This window comes from Aquarana catesbeiana, linkage group LG01 (genome assembly GCF_042186555.1).
Source record: "Aquarana catesbeiana isolate 2022-GZ linkage group LG01, ASM4218655v1, whole genome shotgun sequence".
Lineage (NCBI taxonomy): Eukaryota > Metazoa > Chordata > Amphibia > Anura > Ranidae > Aquarana > Aquarana catesbeiana.
Genome location: NC_133324.1, coordinates 288,466,332 through 288,487,487, shown reverse-complemented (window position 1 = coordinate 288,487,487; position 21,156 = coordinate 288,466,332). Strand labels below are relative to the sequence as shown.

Below are 21,156 nucleotides of genomic sequence, written 5' to 3'. Positions count from 1 at the left end.
AGTTGTCATTCAAAGTTCGACACCGCTGAAAGATGAAAATTGGTCTTGTCAGGAAGGGGGTGAAAGTGCTCATTAGGCAAGCGGTTAAAGTGAAGTTCCGCCAAAAAAAAAAAAAAAATAAAATAAAATCCATCTCTTCCTCATTATCAGAACAGAGATCTGCCTTGTTTGTATGGGCAGATCTCAGTTCTGTTTATTTTTACCGATGATCAGTGCCAGTGGACATTGGACATCCAGTGCCTGGCATCGCAGATCAGCTTCTTCTGTGAAAGTGCTCATTAGGCAAGTGGTTAAAGCAAAGTTCCGCCAAAAAAAAAAAAAATAATAAAAGTCAGCAGCTACAAAAAGTGTAGCTGCTGAATTTTAATAATCGGACACTCACCTGTCCCAGGGTCCAGCGATGTGGGCATACGAAGCCCCACTCCTCTCCACGGTGACGGCATTCTTACTGTGGGCACAGCCAGGCATGCACTGCGCATGCGCGAGCCGTGCTGTGATTGGCAATCTTCTGGGACCTGTGACATGTCCCAGAAGATTGCACGGAGGGAGGGGGGAGAGGTGAACTTCCTTCCGGCTCCGTGGAGCCCAGGGAGAAAGTGGGAGCTGGATGCCTGTAAAAAGAAGGTATCCGCTCCCCCCCAAAAAAGATGTCAAATGTGACAAGTCAGGGGGTCACCTTCACTTAAAGAGGAAGGTTTTTTTTTTGGGTGGAACTCCACTTTAATGAACTAAGATTTAACTAAAAGGCCAGTAGTGTGTGTGTCTTATAGGGATTCCAGCCTCTGAGTGTGCAGTAATGATCGCATGCTGTGGCTAGAGGGCGCTGCTGCATGGTTCTGTTACCCAAGGCGTCGTGTGACCAAGACAACAAGCGGGAAGAGGAGCGCGGATGTTGCAGGAGGCGGAGGGGGGGCGGGACTGGCAGAGTGTGAGGTGTAGGTGGAATGTCGGTGCGGAGTTCTGAGGGCGGTATTTATTTACTCTCCCGGCACCGGCCTTAGGTAACGGAGCAAAGTCAGACCCTCAGAGGGAATGAATATCATATTTATCTGACGTGTCACTGGAAAACGAAAGTGTGAGCTGACACGTGACCTGTACATTGGAGGTGTACATTGATTGACAGAGAATGTCTTTACAGTTAGAAGATGAATAATCCTGGCAAAGCCAAATCCCAGCAGAGGGGTCCGGCCCAGGCTCCACGAACCCCTGGCAGCGTGAGGACAGCGAGGAGCGGGCGTCCCATTCAGTACCGCGTCACCTATACCTGGAACCGCGGGGGGCGACTGAAGGAACTGCGAATCAGGTGAGCCGCCCGTGTCACCTTCTTCTGTCCTTCGGCTACAAAGTGGCTTTTTTTCTTTTTTGGTGCAAAATAAATCATATATTTTGTAGTGGCATTGTCTTTTTTTTTTTTTTTTTTTTTTTTTTTTTTTTTTTTACTACTTGCTCACTGGATGATTTAACCCCACTTCATTACCAGGCCATATTTTGCAATATGGCACTGCGTTAATTTAACTGACAAATGGGCAAGGTAAACGGTACCCGCAATATGTATGCATTTTTGTGCATGGGGGAAAAAAAACTGACATGACGTCAACATTGGTGTAAATATGGCACATAACTGACGTGCATGAAAACTGATGTCCCTGCAATAAGGATGAGCTCCGGTGTGTTTGCAGAGCCCGCCAGGAAGTCGGCGCTGCGCTAATCACAGGAAGTGAGACATTTCCCGATCTCTGCAGCCGCACATCGGGCAAATGTCTCGCTGCCTGTGATTAGCGCAGCGCCGTGCCGACTTCCTGGCGGGCTCTGCACGTGGGCTGTGCGAACGCGCCCGAGCTCATCCTTACTCTGCAAGTGAAATCTGCACGGTTTTTCCATCAGTTTTCATGCATGTATGGTGTGAACGAACCCTAATACAGCGATCAGTGCTAAAAATATGCACTGCCACTGTACTAATGACTAAGGATGCATACCCCACGTGCAGAGACCGCGAGGAAGTCGGCACTGCACTAATCACAGGCAGTGAGACATTTCCCGATCTCTGCAGCCATGCATCGGGACAATGTCTCACTGCCTGTGATCAGCGCAGTGCCGACTTCCTGGCGGGCACCTGAACTCATCCTTACTAATGACACTGGCTAAGAAGGTGATCAAAAGGTTAAAGCAGTAGTAAACCACTGGCTTATTTTTTCATTTATTTATTTTTTTTAAACCTGCATGACAATGTCATAATGTGCTAGTATACATCACATACTAGCACGTTATGTGAAACTTACCTCTAGCAGCACGCTGTCACTGCTGAGGACACTAATATTTTCATCCGGTCTTCCGGATTCGCAGACTCTGGCTGTGTGAGTGAATGAACTGCAATGACGTCACTCTTGCACATGGGCGCGGGAGCCGCCATTTACAGCCCAGGACGCTTAAGGAAAGGCAAAGGTATACCGTTCCTTCGGAGCGCATGCGCCGGTGACGTCAGTAACTTACTTCCACTTTTTTTTTGTATCTTTTTATTTAATTTCTTAGACAAACAAACAACACAATACACGACAAAACATACACATTGAGCCTGAAATATTTTAATAGAATATCAAGATTCCATCACATTGCATAGTAACTAACAATCCAAAATTAAAGCGGTTGTATACCCATTTTTTTTACTTTGACCTACAGGTAAGCCTATAATAAGGCTTACCTGTAGGTAGAAAGAATATCTCCTAAACCTGTACTGTTTAGGAGATATTCCCCTTGCATGCAGCCGCTGACTTCAGCGGCACATGCGCTCGTACTTTCCCGGCTGAAAGGCCTGGCAGATGCCAGACCTTGCCAGAAAGAAATCTCCTGCGTACACGCGTGAGAGTGACAACATTGTGGCTCCGGTCACTCATATCGCCGGAGCCGCCATACCCGGAAGACACGCCAAGGGAAAATGTCAGCTCCCTCGACGTCGACCGAGATCACCTGCCGATGCCTCGTTCTAAGGTAAGTATTTCATAATGAGCTAGTATTCGATGCATACTAGCTCATTATGCCTTTTGCCTTACAGGTTTAAAAAAAAAAAAATCTGCGGGTTTACTATCGCTTTAAGATATATATATATATATATATAAAAAAGGAATATAATAATTAACAGGATTTTTTTTTTCTGGACTTAGATCTAGGCCATCCCATGTATCTATTCAAATGTCAAGCCTCACCCCATATATTGAGAAAAAAAGGAGGAGGAAGCAAACATTAGTCCCTTCTATCACCAATAGCCCCAGGCATTCCCCTATAAGGAAACATCCATATTATGATTCATTACCCCATCTACATTAGATGCCATGTACGATTTGTCCAACCACTTTGCCCAGACTTTATTGTACTTACTAGGGCAACCCCTATTCATATAGGTGTCTCTGTACAATGGGAAATTATTATTTATCAATTGTTTCCAATATAAAAGCGTAGGAGAACTCCCACTTTACCTGTGTGCCTAACTAATGTTTTAGTGTACTGTGTGAGGTGCTTTTACTAGGGGAACGGATGTATTTTATTCCCTGCTTTTCAGGGACACAAAATCCATCCCTTCCTCATTATCAGAACAGAGATCTCCCTTGTTTGCATGGGCAGATCTCAGTTCTGTTTGTTTTTACTGACGATCGGGGCCAGTGGACATCCAGTGCCTGGCATCGCAGATCGGCTTCTTCTGTGAATAATCACAGCAGAAGCGGCTTACCAGCCGCGCCCCATGCAGGAGGAAGTGCAGAATCGCGTGTATATATACGTGATCCTGCACAGGAGAGCCACCATGTAGCAGTAAATCTGCTAAGGGGCGGACGGCAAGTGGTTAAAAATACCCTCAAAAATAATCCATACAGATACATTAAATAATGCCCCTGTGATCTATTGTTAATGAAATAATTTCCTACTTCTTTATAATGTTCATGAGCAATGAAGCCTCTCCTTTTCTCCCTTACTTCCATCTGTACGGAACCAGCAATGCATGTTAGTTGCGGTCATGTGCAGCTGTAAAACAAAAGGACCCTGAATGAGGCCGAGAGCAATAGATGTTATATTTACTTGCTCTGTGCAATGGTATTGCACAGAGCGGTTCCTTACTTCCTTTTCCCGGACTCCTCTGCCAGTGCCATTTGCTTTTTCTTCCTATGACTGCCCTCTCAGCAAGCTGTGCGTTGAGCGGGCACCTTTGGTGGCATGCTCCCGAGCTGGGCTGTGTGTGTCCATAGATGCACACGCTGTGGCTTGGACACAGCCCCTGTTCCCTCCTCACAGGATTTGAATGACAGCAGCAGGAGCCTATGGCTTCCACTCCCGCTTGTGTCTCCTCTCGGACCAGGAAGGGGCTGCTGACAAGTGGGTGCTGGATTGGTGGAGGAGATGAGTAATTGTTTAAGGACGAGGGAAACTGGTAGTATGATTTGTGTTTTTTTTTTTTTTTTCTCCACCTTCTGCATTCTATTCATTAAAATGCTTAGACTCTCAACCACTTTAAGTTAAGAATACGTACTTGAAAATATACTGTACGTATTATTTTAAACCAGTGTTTAGTGTCACTTTTGTAGCCAAAGCTTGCTAATGATGGATGAAACCTGCCTTATATGATCCACTTCCTCTCTGCAGACACCTGGCTAGAAAATTTCTTTATCTCTGGATAAGAAGAACATTTGGAAGGATTCTGCCATCCACTGCTAGGTAAATATACGCTTACTTTTGCCAAGCCTGTAAATTGTGTGTTTTACCTTAAAGTGGTTGTAAACCCACATGGGGAAAAAAAAAAGATCTGCAAGACAAAGGCATAATGAGCTCATTATGTAATACTCACCTGAGATCAAAGCCCCCGCTGCGGTGCCCGTACACAGCACCGGCTGGCGACATTTCTCCCGGGAGTTACTTCCGGGTACCGCGGCTCCAGCACTGAGCCACCATGACGTCACTCCTGCGTGCGCGAGGGAGCCGCAACGGCACACTCACTGAAGCAAACGGCACGTACGTTGGTACATGCAGATACAGGGGATATCTCCTAAACCGTGCAGGCTTAGGAGATATCCGTGGTAGCTACAGGTAAGCCTTATTTTAGGCTCACCTGTAGCAAAAAGTGGATTGTAAGGGTCTACAACCACTTTAAAGTGAAGCTCCAGTCCCGATCAAAAAAATGTTAAAGTTGTAGCTGACTTTTAATATAAGGACACTTACCTGTCTAGGGATTCAGTGCTGTCCTCGCCTGAGCAGATTCCTTAATTGGCTTTGGGTCCAGGTGCTGGCACCTTAGTTAAGGGAAACCGGTAGCCAGGTTCCCACGGTTTATGTATGAGCCCTGCTGCACTTTGTGAATTGTCCCGTAGTCTTCTGTAGGGCTGGGCGATTTTCGAAAAAAAAATCTGCGATTTTCTTAAAAAAGAAACTCGATTCACGACTCGGTTTTTTTTTTTTTGGACACTGTGCCGGTCCTGAGGAGCATCGGGCAGGAATTTTTAGGTGAGGCCGTGGCTACGGCCTAGTCCGCAGAGTCTGGCCTCGCGGTCTAGACCGAAGCCGTGGCCTCACCTAAAAACTCCTGCCCGCAGCTCCTCAGGACCGGCGCAGTGTCAGCACCGGTCCTGGGGAGCTGCAGGCAGGAGTTTTTAGGCGAGGCCGCGGCTTTGGCCTAGTCCGCGGCGTCTGGCCTCGCGGACTAGGCCGAAGCTGCGGCCTCACCTAAAAACTCCTGCCCGCAGCTCCTCAGGACCGGCGCGGTGAAAAAAAAAAATCGAAAAAATAAGATTTGCTTAAATTTTTAATCGATTTGACCTCTCAAATCGATTCAAGATTTAAATCAATTTTTTTTCCCCAGCCCTAGTCTTCTGGGACCTGTGTTGTGTCCCAGAAGACTGCGGGGGAAGGAGGGGGGCGAAATTTGCCCGGATCACTGTGGTGATCCGAGCGGAAGTGGGAGCGGGTAACCTGTCAAAACCAAAAGTGCCAATTGTTAGAGTAGGGGGGAGGATGCAAAAAAGTGGAACTTCTCCTTTGGCTGAAGTGATATTAAACTTTATGTCAGCAAAGCAGGTCCAAACTTCCATTGGGTGCAGCTTCTCATCCCTCTAAAACTTTCCTATCTTTCTCATTTGGCCAGCCCCATTACCGCTCCCCCAACCTTCCTGGCTCCTTTCTCTTACAATGTGCTATGAAGCTACCACATGCTCTTGGCCAGCTGTTTCCCTCTGTGCTGTGTGCATTAATGCGCACACACACACTGTGTCATGACAAGCCAATCTCATATGCCACTTTCTGCTTCCTTTCAAACTTATTGAGGGACAGCGGCTGGCGCCTGCTCTCACCATCAGTTACCTCTTACTCAGCAAGCCTGCTCCCCAACAGGAGCTACTCTGAGGGACCCAAGGCTAGTGTGCTGAGGCAGGTTTACGTAGTGCTTAGAATATATTATATAAAAAGGGTTTGGGTTTAACATTACTTTAAGAATACCGTGGTGTGTTACCATGCACTGTAATGCATGTACATCAGAGTTGTGTTGCCTTACTGTACTGGGATGCCATTTAAAATGAATGGCATCACCACATGCTAATGCACAAGTGTGTTGCTGTAATGTGCATATTACTGCAGTGGCCTTTTTCTGCCCTAAACAATGGTCCAAGTAGTTGCAGATAGCATTTACAGTGCATGTTTGACCTGTTTGGAAGTGTTTCAAGTATTTAGGGCTAAAACATATTTTTGCAGCTGGGTGCATTGTAGCTCATCACAATGCGCAGTAAAACACTTTCATGCTTTGTAGTGCAATGCGTCAAGTAAAATACTGCATGTTCATTTTTGTACATTCTTGACCCAATGTAAATGAATGAGCTACCTTAAAGCGGAGTTCCAGCTGTTTCTGCTGATATATATATATATATATTATATATATATATATATATATATATTTAAATCATTTTTATTAAATTATTATACACCTAAAAACATTCTATTTCAATTCATTTCAAAACCATACAAATATACAGTATATAGGCATATACATAACATTCATAATAAACAAAACATAAAATACAAACATGGATCTATCTCCTAATATACTTCATCATGTTAAAGATATTTCACCGTCTCCCGCCATCTTTTTACCACCTATTGGAGATTCCTCCTTAAAAGTGCCTGTGTCCGTGAATGGAAAAAAAAAACAAAAAACTTAATAATACCCTCCCCCATCATCTATAATGTTTAATTCTCTCAGTGACTTCTTTCTTACATAAATAAACTGTGTGTTTTCCAAGCCCTTTTTATTAATTTATAAAAAGGAGAAATTGTCGATTATTTTTGTTTTTTATTTCCATCGAAAATTTCTTCAATAAGGTGTACCCTAATTACTGTGTACCAATAACAAAACAAAAAAACAAAAAACATAGACGGGGAACGGCGGAGCATCTAGTTACTTCCCATATAGTTCACATAAACCTAGGTTTGTCTAAATTCCAACCAGCTTTTCCAAGTGCTGACTTTTAATAAACACACATTCACCTGTCCCACGGTCCAGCGATACGGCTGCCCGAAGCCTCGGTTCTCTCCCTCTTGTCTCCCTGGTGCTGGCATCACTAGTGTGGGCACCCTTCTATGACAGCTTGCAGCTTCACAGCCGGGTGCGCACTGTGCATGCGTGTCCTGAATGGCCAGCGATCTTCTGGGACCTGTGATGTGTCCCAGAAGATTGCGGGGAGGTAGGGGGAGAGGAGAACTTCCGCTCGAGCCGCCGGGGGGGCCCAAGCGGAAGTGGGAGCTGGGTACCTGTCAAAACTAGGAACCCACTCATGGCATGTCAGGGGGATAGGAGTCGGATGAAGTCACTCCTGGAGAGCTGCTTTGGGGATTATGGGCCTCCTGTCCTTCATGCCAATGAATGCGTGCATTTCATTACCCGGGCTCCCTCTCCCCTTTCTTTTTTTCTCTCTCTCTCTTTTGCGCTCATAGGCATCCTTTAGTTCCTCTGTTCTTGTTCCTTCTTCTTTAAGGAACTGAAGTGTCTGCAGGAGAAAATTCTGGCATATTGTCCAAGGTCACCCCCTTGTTTTTGGAAGTAAGAAATTTACGTAAGTTTTAGTGATGTCAGCATATCTTGCATTTCTGTATCTCGCGTTATAATACCATGCTACTTTGAATTGCCTCTGTATTATGTGAGATATTGTACCTATTCTGTTGTACATTGCTCTGATGGATGCTTTGTTCTTTTATATAAATAAAGAATTTTTTTTAAAGAAAAAAAATGGTAACGTGAAAAATAGCCTTAAAGTATATCTAACGACAAACGTTTTCTGCTTGTTTTGGATAGGGGGTGATGGTTAAAACCCCTGGCTTTTTTTCCCCCCTTTGGCCTACCAGCAACAGGAAGTGAGAAGTGATCTCTTGAAAGTAAAGGAGATCTGTTCTTAGACAGATTTTCCCCAGATTTTCCTGTTCCAGTGACACCAAAAATTTACATTTTATCCTTACTTCTATACTTGGTGAGAGTGTTCACAAGGACATAGATCAATCTTTCCAACAGGTACACCAAAAAGCAGTAAAAACCTGACAGAGATCCTAAACCTTCCCAGCTCTGTCCATAATGAAGGAAAAAGATACAATTTGAGTCACAATAACTGTCAGATCTGGCTTGGACAGTAAGACCCCTTTCACATGAGTGGTCTGATCAGAACATCTGTGTGTTTTTTCAGGCAGATCTGAACGGAGTTGGTCCACGGGCAAGTTGATATAAACAGGTGTGCGTCCATTTGCATCTGATTACTTAGAGTGCATCTAGGTCTGAAAAAGTAAAATGGAAAAGGTCATCATCCATTTCCATAAATGTGTGTTCTTTTACGTACACCTGCTGATACACCTCATATGGGTCCATTAAGCTCTGGGAGGGCAAAACTGAACAGAATCAAAGGTCACAAAATTGCCATCTATAATTTGGCTCCAATTTAGCAGGGGATCTGTTCAAGGATCTCCGGAGCGAACGTGGCTGTTGTGAAAGATCTCTAAGAATGTTTGTTTGTTTTTATTACTTTTTAAATCTGTAATGCCACAGAAGTCTTTGCATGTGACAAGCAATCAGAATTCATCTAATGGTAATCGAAATTATGATTATGAAACTTAAAAGCTGATTACTATGGATTGGGCACTTTTGCCTTTTACTGAATACGTCAGATATTTATTACAGGTATTTAAAAAGCGGCAAGATTTTACGCAGCACTGTTCATACTGTCCTCAGGGAGCTTACTATCTAAGGGCTTATCCCAAATATATACATTTATTTTTATTTTTTTTTATCCGCGGTGGTGCTGAAAAACTAAAACAGAAAAACTGTTAAGTTAACAAAAAAAGTGCATGTGAACACTCACACGTACACACACACTAAGTGCACGTAAAGGAGAAGTCCAGCCTGAGCTCGTTTGGCTGGGCTTCCCCTATGGGACATAGGAGTGCAATTCGTTTTGCAGTCCTGTGACCCGTTTTCAACAGAGAGCAGACTGAAATCCGCTTTCTGCTGATTTCACCAATATCATCCAGGCACCGCATCATCCCGACTCTGGGAGTCTGGAACTGCCAGGTGCCTGGACTGATAGCGGTCTCAGACCCTCAGCGAGCCACTGAGACGGCCGCTCCATAGCTCAGAGCTCCAGTGAGAGTGGAGGAGCAGAGCAGGAGAGCTGCTGATTGACAGGCAGCAGCTCTCTGCTCGGGGAGCCGAGAGAACCGAGCCATCGGCGGTGTTCGATGACTCAGTTCTCAGTGCAGAGGCGGCAGGGGACGGATGCAGCATTGGACCGATGCTGCATCCACCTAGGTAAGTTTAAACTTGCAATAACCCCCAAACCCATACTTCTCTTTTAAGAGTGTGGTTTATCCACCCCCAAAGGGGTAGGACCTCTCCCTGATCCCCCGGGTGCAAGGCTCCTGACAGGGACATGGGATATGACATGATCCACCTAGCCAGAAAGCTTGGTGGACCCCTCTCCTTGTGGTCAGCGGAAGCCAACCACTGAGTACTAGGTCGAGGGGCTCTCCTGAAGAGAAACAACAACCCCCACCCCCAGGGTCAAGGGAGGAAGTAGCCTGAGGGCTACACATCCTCCCCCTAGATGTTAGGGGAAGCCTGGGGACTCGCACCCTCCATCCATTGAGAAAAAATACACACACATAAGTGAAAGGTGACAAAACGTGAGGGGAAAATTAATTAATGAATAAATAAGCGTCTTTGCAATGTGCACTGGCCGGGCCCTGAGGCCTGGTAACAAAAATTGCCCCGGACTTAGCTAAAAGGCGCAGTGCAGAAAAAAGAATTTGGTGATGTGACCATGTGCCGTTTCCCACTGGTGTCTCACACCCAAGTGTTACTAAGGGCACCCCTAGGGAGACCACTCCTAGGGGGGCACAGACACCGCAGACTACAGCCTTCCCAGCCCATGGCCAAACAAGGTAGATCCATTCAAATCAGAAAGGAACTGGGCCCATCCAGTTTTCCCAGGGCAATTACTCCTGTGCCCCAACTACCTGAGGGCTCCCCCGTTTCTGTTCCAGCCGGTACTAGCCTTCAGAGCCCCATTACACCAGAGGGGATATTACATTGCCAGCCATTCCATCTGCTGGAGTGCCAGAATGACAGCACAGCACCCCTACTGATCACTGATAAGAACAGATACTACACTTGATCTTAGCCGCATATACACATACTAGAGCCCATTTGAACAGGAACTAATTCACCTACCAGCATGTCTTTGGAATGTGGGGGAAACTGGAGTAATGGAGGAAATCCATGCAAACAAATGGAAAATATGTCAACTAAACTATGTTATATTTACATTTTTGAGGCTATTTATAAAAATAACTTTATAACATCTCTTCAGGCAACATTATTTCCATGGCTTGCTGCGTTTCTGCTTTGCCCAATGGAAGGAGGAGTGGTGGATTGCATGTAAAGAGTGGAGGCTTGAAATTCGAGCTGACTGCCATTACAGGTAACAAGGTTTTGAATGTCTATTGCTTTATGTGGATTTTTTTTTTCTACCTAATGCGACTTAAAATATGGTGTGTGAACTATATCAAGCAAGACCCTACCTGTAAAGAACAGAGGAAATATTTTTCCTGCTGCCTGTGCTACATAAGTCCACTCTTTATTCCAGATAAATGGTGCTCCTTACACATCCGGGGATGTCCACCGCTGCTCTCACTGGTTCCTGCTGCTGGCTTCAATGTCAACCAGTGAGAGCTGCAGGGGACCAAAATGAACAATTGTTTTGGAAATATCTTCCCCCAGTAGACTTTGGAAATACCGTATCTCGACTAGAGCAGAGATTGGTGGCATGGGTAGCGGGAAGCTAGGTATTCTCTCTGTTCTTTACAGGTATATGTTTGCTTGCTATAGTTTATGTATGTAACAGGGCCGGTTTAAAGCTCAACACCTGCCAAAGCCTTTTATTTAGTTTACTTCCTGTCAGGAGAGGAAGTGATGAAATGTCTCTCCAATAGGGACATACAAAAACGGTGGAGAAGGGTTATAACTACTAACAATAGTTTTTATTGCTGCCATTGCCTTCCTGTCGGGGTAATAACAGATACATTTCTTTTATATGGGTCATGAGGATAGGGAGAATGTTCCCGGTGGGGTCACAGATGTAAATAAAACCCTGACCAAAATTATTAATCTTCTCTGCCCTATCCAAAACAAAAGAAAATGGCTGGACTTGAGCTTTAATTTACCTCTCTTCATGTTCATAGGAGGATAACACATTACATTGGGGAATTGGGCAGTCCTTGTATTCAGCAGGATACCAATAATGGTTGTTGCTTTCCTTTTGCCTATACCCCTGTGCCCCAGAATGCTCAGTGTTTCTAGCAGGCAGATTTAAGTGGACCTTTCAGGTTTGTTCCTTTTTATGTTCTAATTTTTCCTGATTGGTTTCTGGGGTTGAAATATAATATTTATCTATACTTTTCATTTTTATTTTCTATTCTACGTGCCTATAGACATAGTGGATTGTGAAGGTATCACTATGAACTGTTTTAAACACTTTTTTTCCACATATACTAAATCGCAATTGTACTGATATTGAAAACTCTTCTTTTTTTTTTTTTTAATGTAGCAGCTTTTCTTCTATCCCTTGACCACCCACACCCAAATGCTTATGCATGTGGAGATTGGTGACATAATAACTGAGATGACTTTGCAAGCTGTGCTTCAAAGCTGCTTGACTAAGGGAATACCTGGCCTTCTGTTGATAAATTTAGACCTGTCTTTTTTTTCCCACTGATAATGCATTAGTGAATAGACAGTTTGGTAGTTTTTGTAAACCACGCAAAAGAAAGTGCTAACTTAACCACTTCCTGTTGAGCATGTGTATGTGTGTGTGTGTGTGTGTATATATGTATATGTATATATGTATATATATGTATATATATATATATATATATATATATATATATATATATATATATATATATATATATATATATATATAAAAATATATATAATGTGTGAGTACACCCCTCCACATTTTTGTAAATATTTTATTATATCTTTTCGTGTGACAACACTGAAGAAATGACACTTTACTACAATGTAAAGTATTGAGTGTACAGCTTGTATAACAGTGTAAATTTGCTGTCCCCTCAAAATAACTCAACACACAGCCATTAATGTCTAAACCGCTGGCAACAAAAGTGAGTACACCCCAAGTGAAAATGTCTAAATTGGGCCCAATTAGCCATTTTCCCTCCCTAGTGCCATGTGACTCGTTAGTGTTACAAGGTCTCAGGTATGAATGGGGAGCAGGTGTGTTAAATTTGGTGTTATCGCTCTCACTCCCTCATACTAGTCACTGGAAATTCAACATGGCACCTCATGGCAGAGAACTCGCTGAGGAGTTGAAAAAAAGAATTGTTGCTCTACATAAAGATGGCCTAGGCTATAAGAAGATTGCCAAGACCCTGAAACTGAGCTGCAGCATAGTGGCCAAGACCATACAGCGGTTTAAAAGGACAGGTTCCACTCAGAACAGGCCTCTTCATGGTCGACCAAACAAGTTGTGTACGTGCTCGGTGTCAGATCCAGAGGTTGTCTGTGGGAAATAGACGTATGAGTGCTGCCAGCATTGTTGCAGACATTGAAGGAGTGGGGGGTCAGCCTGTCAGTGCTCAGACCATATGCCGCACGCTGCATCAAATTGGTCTGCATGGCTGTTGTTCCAGAAGGAAGCCTCTTCTAAAGATGATGCACAAGGAGGGGGGCGTGGCTTGAGGTTCATGGGAGTGGGTGCTTAGATCCACAGCTCCGGCTCATCCTCTCATCCTGCAGGCATCCTGAGTCTAAAATTCTCCCAGGTGGCACCGAACCCTTCCTAAAGACGACAAGCATCCGTTCCAGGTATGATGTAGAATCAATACGGGCCACCCGCACCCCTGTCCGCGGCGGAACATCTGGCTCGGTTCAGGAGGCAAGATGTGGCCGATCCCTCAGCCATGCATGAAGCCACGCTGCAGCCCTCTCCTACCTCAGCTCAGCCTTCTGCACAAGGGGTGAGTGACTCACTGCCTACAGCCTTCCGCACCCAGGCTAGCCACCTAACACCCCTAGACTCCCCTACATGCTCAGCGGGCTGCAATTTACCAGGCCCCTCTCTAGATGAGCCTACACTGGCAGAAATCATGCTGGCTATAAAAGACTGTAAGGCCTCCCTCACTGTTCAAATGGAAAGCATCCATATTGATTTTTCCCTGCTGAAGCAGGACGTTCAAAACCTGTGGGAAACGACAGGGGGGAGGAAGAACATATTAGCTCCCTAGAAAACACAGTGCACCCCTTAGCTGCGACAGTACACACGGCTACAGATGAGCTGGTGACCCTCAGCCAAGTTGGATGATTTAGAGAACCATTCTCGAAGGAACATTCTCCATTTTGTGTGGTTCCTGGAATGCTCTGAAGGATCACGCCCTGAACGATTCCTCCATTCGTGGCACCGGGATGTTTTGGGGGCAGAGATGCTCTCCCATGCCTTTGAGATTAAACGTGTACACCACATCCTCCCGTGTCCCCCTCCCTCAGGGGCCCCTCCAAGGTCCCTGATTGCAAAAATCCTCAATTTTTGGGACAAGGTCGCTATCCTGCGTCTTGTCAGAGAAAAGGGGCCACTCAAGTTTAACGGCAACAATATCTCCATATACTCTGATTTCTCAGCAGAAGTCCAACGCCAGCACATATCCTTTGCAGTGGTGAAAGATAGACTCCGCACTGAAGGCCTCCCCTACGCAATGCTCTTCCCTGCAAAACTGAGAATCATCTATAAAGGTAAAGCCCACTTCTGCTCCTGTCCTTAAGAAGCCATGGCCTGGCTAGACGCCCGCTTTGGAAGACAACGCAGACAACGCCGCAATTGAGACAACTTGCTGCTGTCCTTTTAGTTCTCCCTACTTCTTTGCTTATCCTACCTGATGTCTGTTGGAACACCCACAGGATTTCGTAATCCTCTGATTAATACCTACATCTCTGAAGATGGGACTAATCCGTGGACTGTACTTGTACTGCCTCTTTTCACTAGCTGCCCTGCATTACCCCTGTGGCAGGCTCGGCGGAAGTCTTGGCCTGTTCTCATCACCTGATCTTCCTAACGTTTGCACATGTTGTGCCTTACATGACTGCTACTGTTTAAGCCTTATATTACAGGTGAATTCTATATCCTGCAGCATGGACACATGCACCTTACTTGAGAGCCTCATTGGACCTGCTACCTCCCCCATACCAGTAGGTGGCGAGGCCACAGGTTTTTCTGTTAACCCTCATGACTGTTGCTCAGGGTTTTTTCTGTTTAGGGAACCACTACGGTCTCTTCTCATGCTCTGGTTGCTGAGAATGACTGGACCTTCAGGTTTTTCTCTGTTGTTCTTTATGCTCCTATGGAAGCTTATTATTTGATACTATTGTACTTTTACTCCAGGTTATACTATAGGCAATGTCATATATGTCATGATACATTTCATTATGGCCCTCCCTATGCTACTATGCTAGATATAGTTTCCTATGGCTAATGTGTTGAAACTGATTTCTTGGAATGTTAGGGGTCTGAATTCGCCTCGAAGCGGTCCCTGGTATTCTCCCATTTAAAAAAATATAAACCCCATATCATCTGCCTTCAAGAGACTCGCCTAATCAGTACTACACTACAGACCTTTAAACGTCCCTTGCTGGCTACACAATACCACGCCCACCCACACGAACTCCTCCCACGGGGTCTCTATCTTGCTAGCAAAGTCCCTCCCAGCTGAAATTCTGCTGGTAAAGACAGACCCTGAGGGGAGATTCAAAATAATTACTCTCCGTATTGTTTTTACAGTCTTTACATTAGTAAATGTATATGTTCCACCTCCATTCTCCCCAGAATTACTCTCTCACTTGTCCCTTTTATTACTGTCTAGATACCCTGGTCCTCTACTGTTCGTAGGAGACTTTAATGTTGTACTTGACCCCGCCATGGATCGCTTGAGGGGTGGGGGCATGCCCTTTCCCTCATTTGTTGACTGGACTCAGGTGTATAGCCTAACTGAGATATGGCGATGGAAGCACCCAGATGAGCGCCACTTCTCCTGCTAGTCTGACTCCTTACACACCATGTCTCGTATAGATCTGGCATTTGGCCCTGCTGATATGCTCCCTATTGTTCACACAGTCTCCTATCTACCCAGGGGGGTTTCTGACCATGCCCCTCTTTCTGTGGATCTCCTCCACCTGCCGAGTGCAGGCCCTTACATTTGGCGATTAAACTCTCATTGGTTGGAGGATGAGATTGTACAGGATGAATGCCAGATAGATATTGCCGACTAATGGCATGCGAATCAGGGCGCTACTGGGCCCTCTACTAGCTAGGAGGCCTCCAAGGGGTTAGCGTATTAAGGGGCAGTTTTATGTTCATTACTTGCAATTTGCGCAAAAATGCCCAACAGCGTAATGAGGAATTGGAAAATGCAATGACAATCGCAGAGACAGCCTATGCTCAGAACCCTAGTACAGCTACGCTAACCCCATGGTTGCACAGTCGCAGGGAGTACGAGCTCCGCCTGCTGGACCTTACTAAAAAACGTTGCTCTATGTCACACAGAAGATGTTTGAACATGGCAATAGGGCCGGTCGCCTACTTTCCTACCTAACTAGATCCGACTGTACCCCTATCTCAATCCCTAGGATCCTGATATCTTTCTACCGTGACCTTTATACCACTAGGGCCCACTACTCTGAGACCCAACTCGATCAATATTAAACCCAAACAGCACTTCCCCAATTGTCGGAACAAGACCGTGCTGACCTAGAAGAACCTCTTTCTATAGAGGAGCTCTCCCTTGCAATTTTGCAGCTACCGACCCGTAAGACACCAGGCTTGGATGGTTTCCCAGCTGAATGGTATACACACTTTCGGCACCTCCTGGGCCCTTTCCTACTCAATACATATAATGAGGCCTTGAAAGACGGAGTACTTCCTCCCTCAATGAGAGAGGCATTAATCATTTTGATACTAAAACCCTGGAAAGATCCCCTTAAATGCGACTCTTATTGGCCGATATCCCTTATCAATGTAGATGTCAAAATGTTGGCCAAAATCCCGGCCAATCGTCTGAACAAAGTGGTTGCAAAATTGGTTGGGAGCGACCAGGGGGGCTTCATACCAAGCCGCTCAACCAGAATGAATATCCGTAGACTATTCCACAACTTGACTTGGTGACTTTTCCGGATTACGAATGAATTGGGACAACTCAATCATTTTTCCCCTAGACCAAGCTATTATATTGGAGATTCGATCGGACTCTAAGCTACAAGTGGCCACCTCCTTCAAGTACTTAGGAGTCACAATTCAATTGCCACTATCCCTATAAGTAACGAATAACCTATGCCCCTTACAGCTCCAATTACAAACACAAACCAAACAGTGGAAGGATCTGCCCCTAGACCTCATGGGCAGAGCCAATATCCTCAAGATGATCTACTTGCCTAAATTACTGTATGTCATGGCTAATTCCCCTTGTAAAATTCCAAAATGCATTTTTAAAAATATTGACCCTTATCTGTACTGCGTTTCTCTGGAATGGTCGTCCCCTAGAGTTGCACTGGAGACACTACGCCTCCCATCCCACATGGCTGGCTTGGCTTTCCCTAACTTCTACCTTTTAGTATCTAGCATCCCAGCTGGTTAATATTCATGATTGGCTTCACCCCAACCCCAATAATGCCTGTACCACTACTGAAGGAGCTATAGTCTCCTCATTTGAAACTCTCCATAACATTGTATATAGAGGATGCGCACCACCTGGACCAGGCATATCCATTATACCCACCTCCCTCTCCCTGTTCCAAACTGTGGTAGCAAAGCTTTCCACTGACTCCTGAATAGCCTCTCCCAATAGTCCACTGTGGTTTAACCCTACTATTAAGGAGTTATGCTCCATGCCTGACCCCAAAAGATGTACGTCCAGGGGAATCAAGTACTTATGTCACATATGTACCCCTCAAGGTTTCAAATCCTTCTCCCAGATGCGTTTAGACTTTGACCTACCACATACCTATCTATTTTACTATTACCAACTTAGACTTGCAGTACGAGCAGTTTGGCTCCCTGGACAGTCTACTCAGGACGCCTGACCTGGAAAAACTCCTGAGATCCCCGCACCTGTTACTCAGCCGTCGTGACAGACACCAACCCTAGATTTAAGACAGCACAAAAGAAATGGGACTCCCTAGATGTCCCTATTACAGAAGAGGACTGGTCTGAAATCTGTGACACATTTAAGACCTCTGTTTATTTCCTCCAGGGACAGGGTAATCCACATTTGGGTGTCCTTTTATGAAACTGAGATCAGCGTCGATCCCGAGTCTCACCGCTGATCTCAGATCATTACCAGTTTATGAAACTGAGGTAATCCAGTGGAGAACATGTTCTCCGCTGATTATCGCAGCACAGTGAGAATCTGTAACTGACTGTCACAGAAACGGCCAGTTTATGAAGGTGCGATCTCGGCACCACATTGGCGATCTGTGACAGAATTCTCACATTCTGATTCACCATTCCAGAGGTGGAGAATCAGAGAGAGAGTCTTTTGACTTCTTTCTTTCACCGAACAGTCAGAGCACATCTTTCCCACCATTACACACCCCAAAACTAGCGGGTTAGGATTTATATATTTAGATGTTCACATCTCTGGCTGGGTTCACACTTGTGCGATGCGTGAACCAGCGTGATTCCTGTGCGGGTTTCCACATCGCACCTACATTGACATCTGCGCACCACTGCGGGTGTCAATATAAAGTTAATGACACCCCCAGATCATTTCACAGATCGCAGTGCGAACTATGTAATGGTGCAGGAATCGGATCGCATGGGTATTCACACCAATGCAATACAATTCCAGTCCAAATAAAGGGTCCTGTACCATTTTGGTGCAAATGCAATATGATTTATGGCCGGTTCCCACTGCTGCGGTGTCCGAGATCGGATGTGATTCGCACTGCAGTGCAAATCACATCCGATCTCTGTGCGATGCGTTTTCAGCCATACAGATAGTATGGCTGAATTTGCATTGCATTTGGACCAAACTCATACAGGACCCTTTTTTTGGTCTGCAGCAGAATCGGATCGCATGGGTGTTCACACCCATGCGATCCGATTCCGGTCCGAGTTTACACATCGCACTGCGATATGCGAACTGATTTGGGGGTGTCGTTAACTTTTAACTGACACTCACAGTAGTTCGCATAGGGCAGTAACTGCCACTGGGAGACATGCCCGCAGTAGATTTGCAGCGTTCCCGCATCGCAGCAGTGGGAACCTAGCCTTAAATTTGCATTGCACAAACATTGCATGTAGTATGCACAGCAATGCGTCACATGCAATATCTGTGATTGCACAATTGTGATGCCAGCCTCTCTCTCTCTCTCTCTCTCTCTCTATCTATTTACAGTATCTCACAAAAGTGAGTACACCCCTCACATTTTTGTAAATATTTTATTATATGTTTTCATGTGACAACATTGAAGATTAGTAAATAAAATTTTGTAAACCCTGAAATATGGTTTTACCCATGGCATGTTCTATTACACTTATACGGGTGTTTATCAATTATGAAATATATTTTATTTTAATTTATATTTATACTTGTATACTTTATTAAAATTTTTTTTAATGATTATAAATGTATTTTATTAGATTGTAAGCTCTTCTGAGCAGGGCCCTCTTAATCCTATTGTATTGTATTGTATTGTATTATAACTGTATTGTCTCCCTTTTATATTGTAAAGCGCTGCGTAAACTGTTGGCGCTATATAAATCCTGAATAATAATAATAATAATAATAATATTTTGCATTTATATGAATGGTGTATAGCTGCATTACATATGTGGATTACATTCATTTACTATACACCATTCACATTTAAATAGGCACATATATGATCTTTAAATATTGATAAAAACAATGTTTTTTTAATAATTAGGTTAATGTATATTGTGTAGGGGGAATTTAACTTTATTATTTTATTAATATGTTGGGGAATAATGTGTGCTGATTCGTGTTAAACTTTTGTATTTTACACTTCCTCATACTGTAATCCCGCTATATCATGCGAGATTACAGTGAGAGGAGCCGTTCTCAGGAGTTCCCGGCGTTTGTAGATCGCTTCTCAACTCAACATGAGAAGTGATCTACAGACCTTCATAAACGATCTCCTCTGAGAATGCCTGAGAACTGAATAGTGGTATTTTACCGCAGTTTCATAAAAGGACACCTTGAATCTTTCATCATTCATACCTCACCCCGGCTAGAATGCATAAAATGGGAATATCCCCTTCTGCTGAATGCTTCCGGGAATGTGGCCAAACTGTGGTCTGATTAGACCAAGATAAACTTAATTGGTTCAGATGGTGTTAAACGTGTGTGGCGACAACCAGGTGAAGAGTACAAAGACAAGTGTGTCTTGCCTACAGTCAAGCATGGTGGTAGGAGTGTCATGGTCTGGGGCTGCATGAGTGGTGTCAGCACTGGGGAGCTACAGTTCATTGTGGAAAACATGCATACCAACGTGTACTGTGACATACTGAAGCCGAGCATGATCCCCTCCCTTCGGAGCCTGAGCCGAAGGGCAGCATTCCAACATAACGACTCCAAACACACCTCGAGGATGACCACTGCCTTGCTAAAGAAGCTGAGGGTAAAGGTGGTGGGCTGGCCAAGCAAGTCTCCAGACCTAAACCCTATTGAGCATCTGTGGGGCATCCTCAAACAGAAGGTGGAGGAGCGCAAAGTCTCTAACATCCAGTGGAAGAAGACTACAGCGGCAACCAGTGAAGCTCTCGTGAACCCCAAGAGGGTTGAGGCAGTGCTGGGAAATAATGGTGGCCACACAAAATATTGAAACTTTGGGCCCAATTTGGACATTTTCACTTAGGGGTGTGCTAACTTTTGTTGCCAGCGGTTTAGACAATAATGGCTGTGTGTCGTTATTTTGAGGGGACAGCAAATTTACCCTGTTATACAAGCTGTACACTCACTACTTTACATTGTAGCAAAGTGTAATATCTTCAGTGCTGTCACATGAAAAGATATAATAAAATATTTACAAAAATGTGAGGGGTGTACTCACTTTTGTGAGCTACTGTGTGTGTGTATGTATATATGTGTATGTGTGTGTGTATGTGTGTGTATATATATATATATATATATATATATATATATATATATATATAAGTAATAGGTATTATAAATGGTATACCGCCCTTCACCAAAAACTAATACCTCCACCGCGCCACTATGTTTCACAAACTGAATGTGAATGTGCTCAAAATCAATCTATACAATAACCCACGTGGGGAATTGAATTCCCACACCCACTATGAAGCAGCCCCTTTAAATTATAATGCATATACTAAGTATTTAATCGGAGATGTCTGTAAACTACCCAAATCCTCCCACAGACATCTAGGAAAAAATAAGAGGCGCTTTCAAACAAAAAATCAAGTGTATTAAACACAGTGATGGTGTGACCCTCTACACATGTGTATGTGAACACTAATGCAAAGGTGAAATCTATAAACAAATCTACACAAAATGTATATAGGTGTAAATGTACCAGCCAGATCAGTGGTCAAATATCGATCAACA

At 44.4% G+C, this 21,156-nt stretch overlaps 1 protein-coding gene across 2 annotated transcripts in view; it reads left to right on the top strand.

Annotated features, from left to right (window-relative positions):
- The first annotated feature begins 745 nt into the window (after positions 1-745).
- The window catches only part of SFI1 (SFI1 centrin binding protein), a 91,500-nt gene continuing 71,089 nt past the window's right edge, over positions 746-21,156 (top strand). Inside the window, exons 1-4 of one of the 2 annotated variants that reach the window (XM_073629260.1) lie at positions 746-1,001; positions 1,139-1,303; positions 4,627-4,698; positions 10,872-10,982. In XM_073629260.1, coding sequence (XP_073485361.1) covers positions 1,146-1,303; positions 4,627-4,698; positions 10,872-10,982 — 341 coding nt within the window. In that variant the 5' untranslated portion in view covers positions 746-1,001; positions 1,139-1,145. Of the gene's footprint in view, positions 1,304-4,626; positions 4,699-10,871; positions 10,983-21,156 lie in introns of both variants that reach the window. The other variant, XM_073629259.1, reaches the window with a different exon arrangement.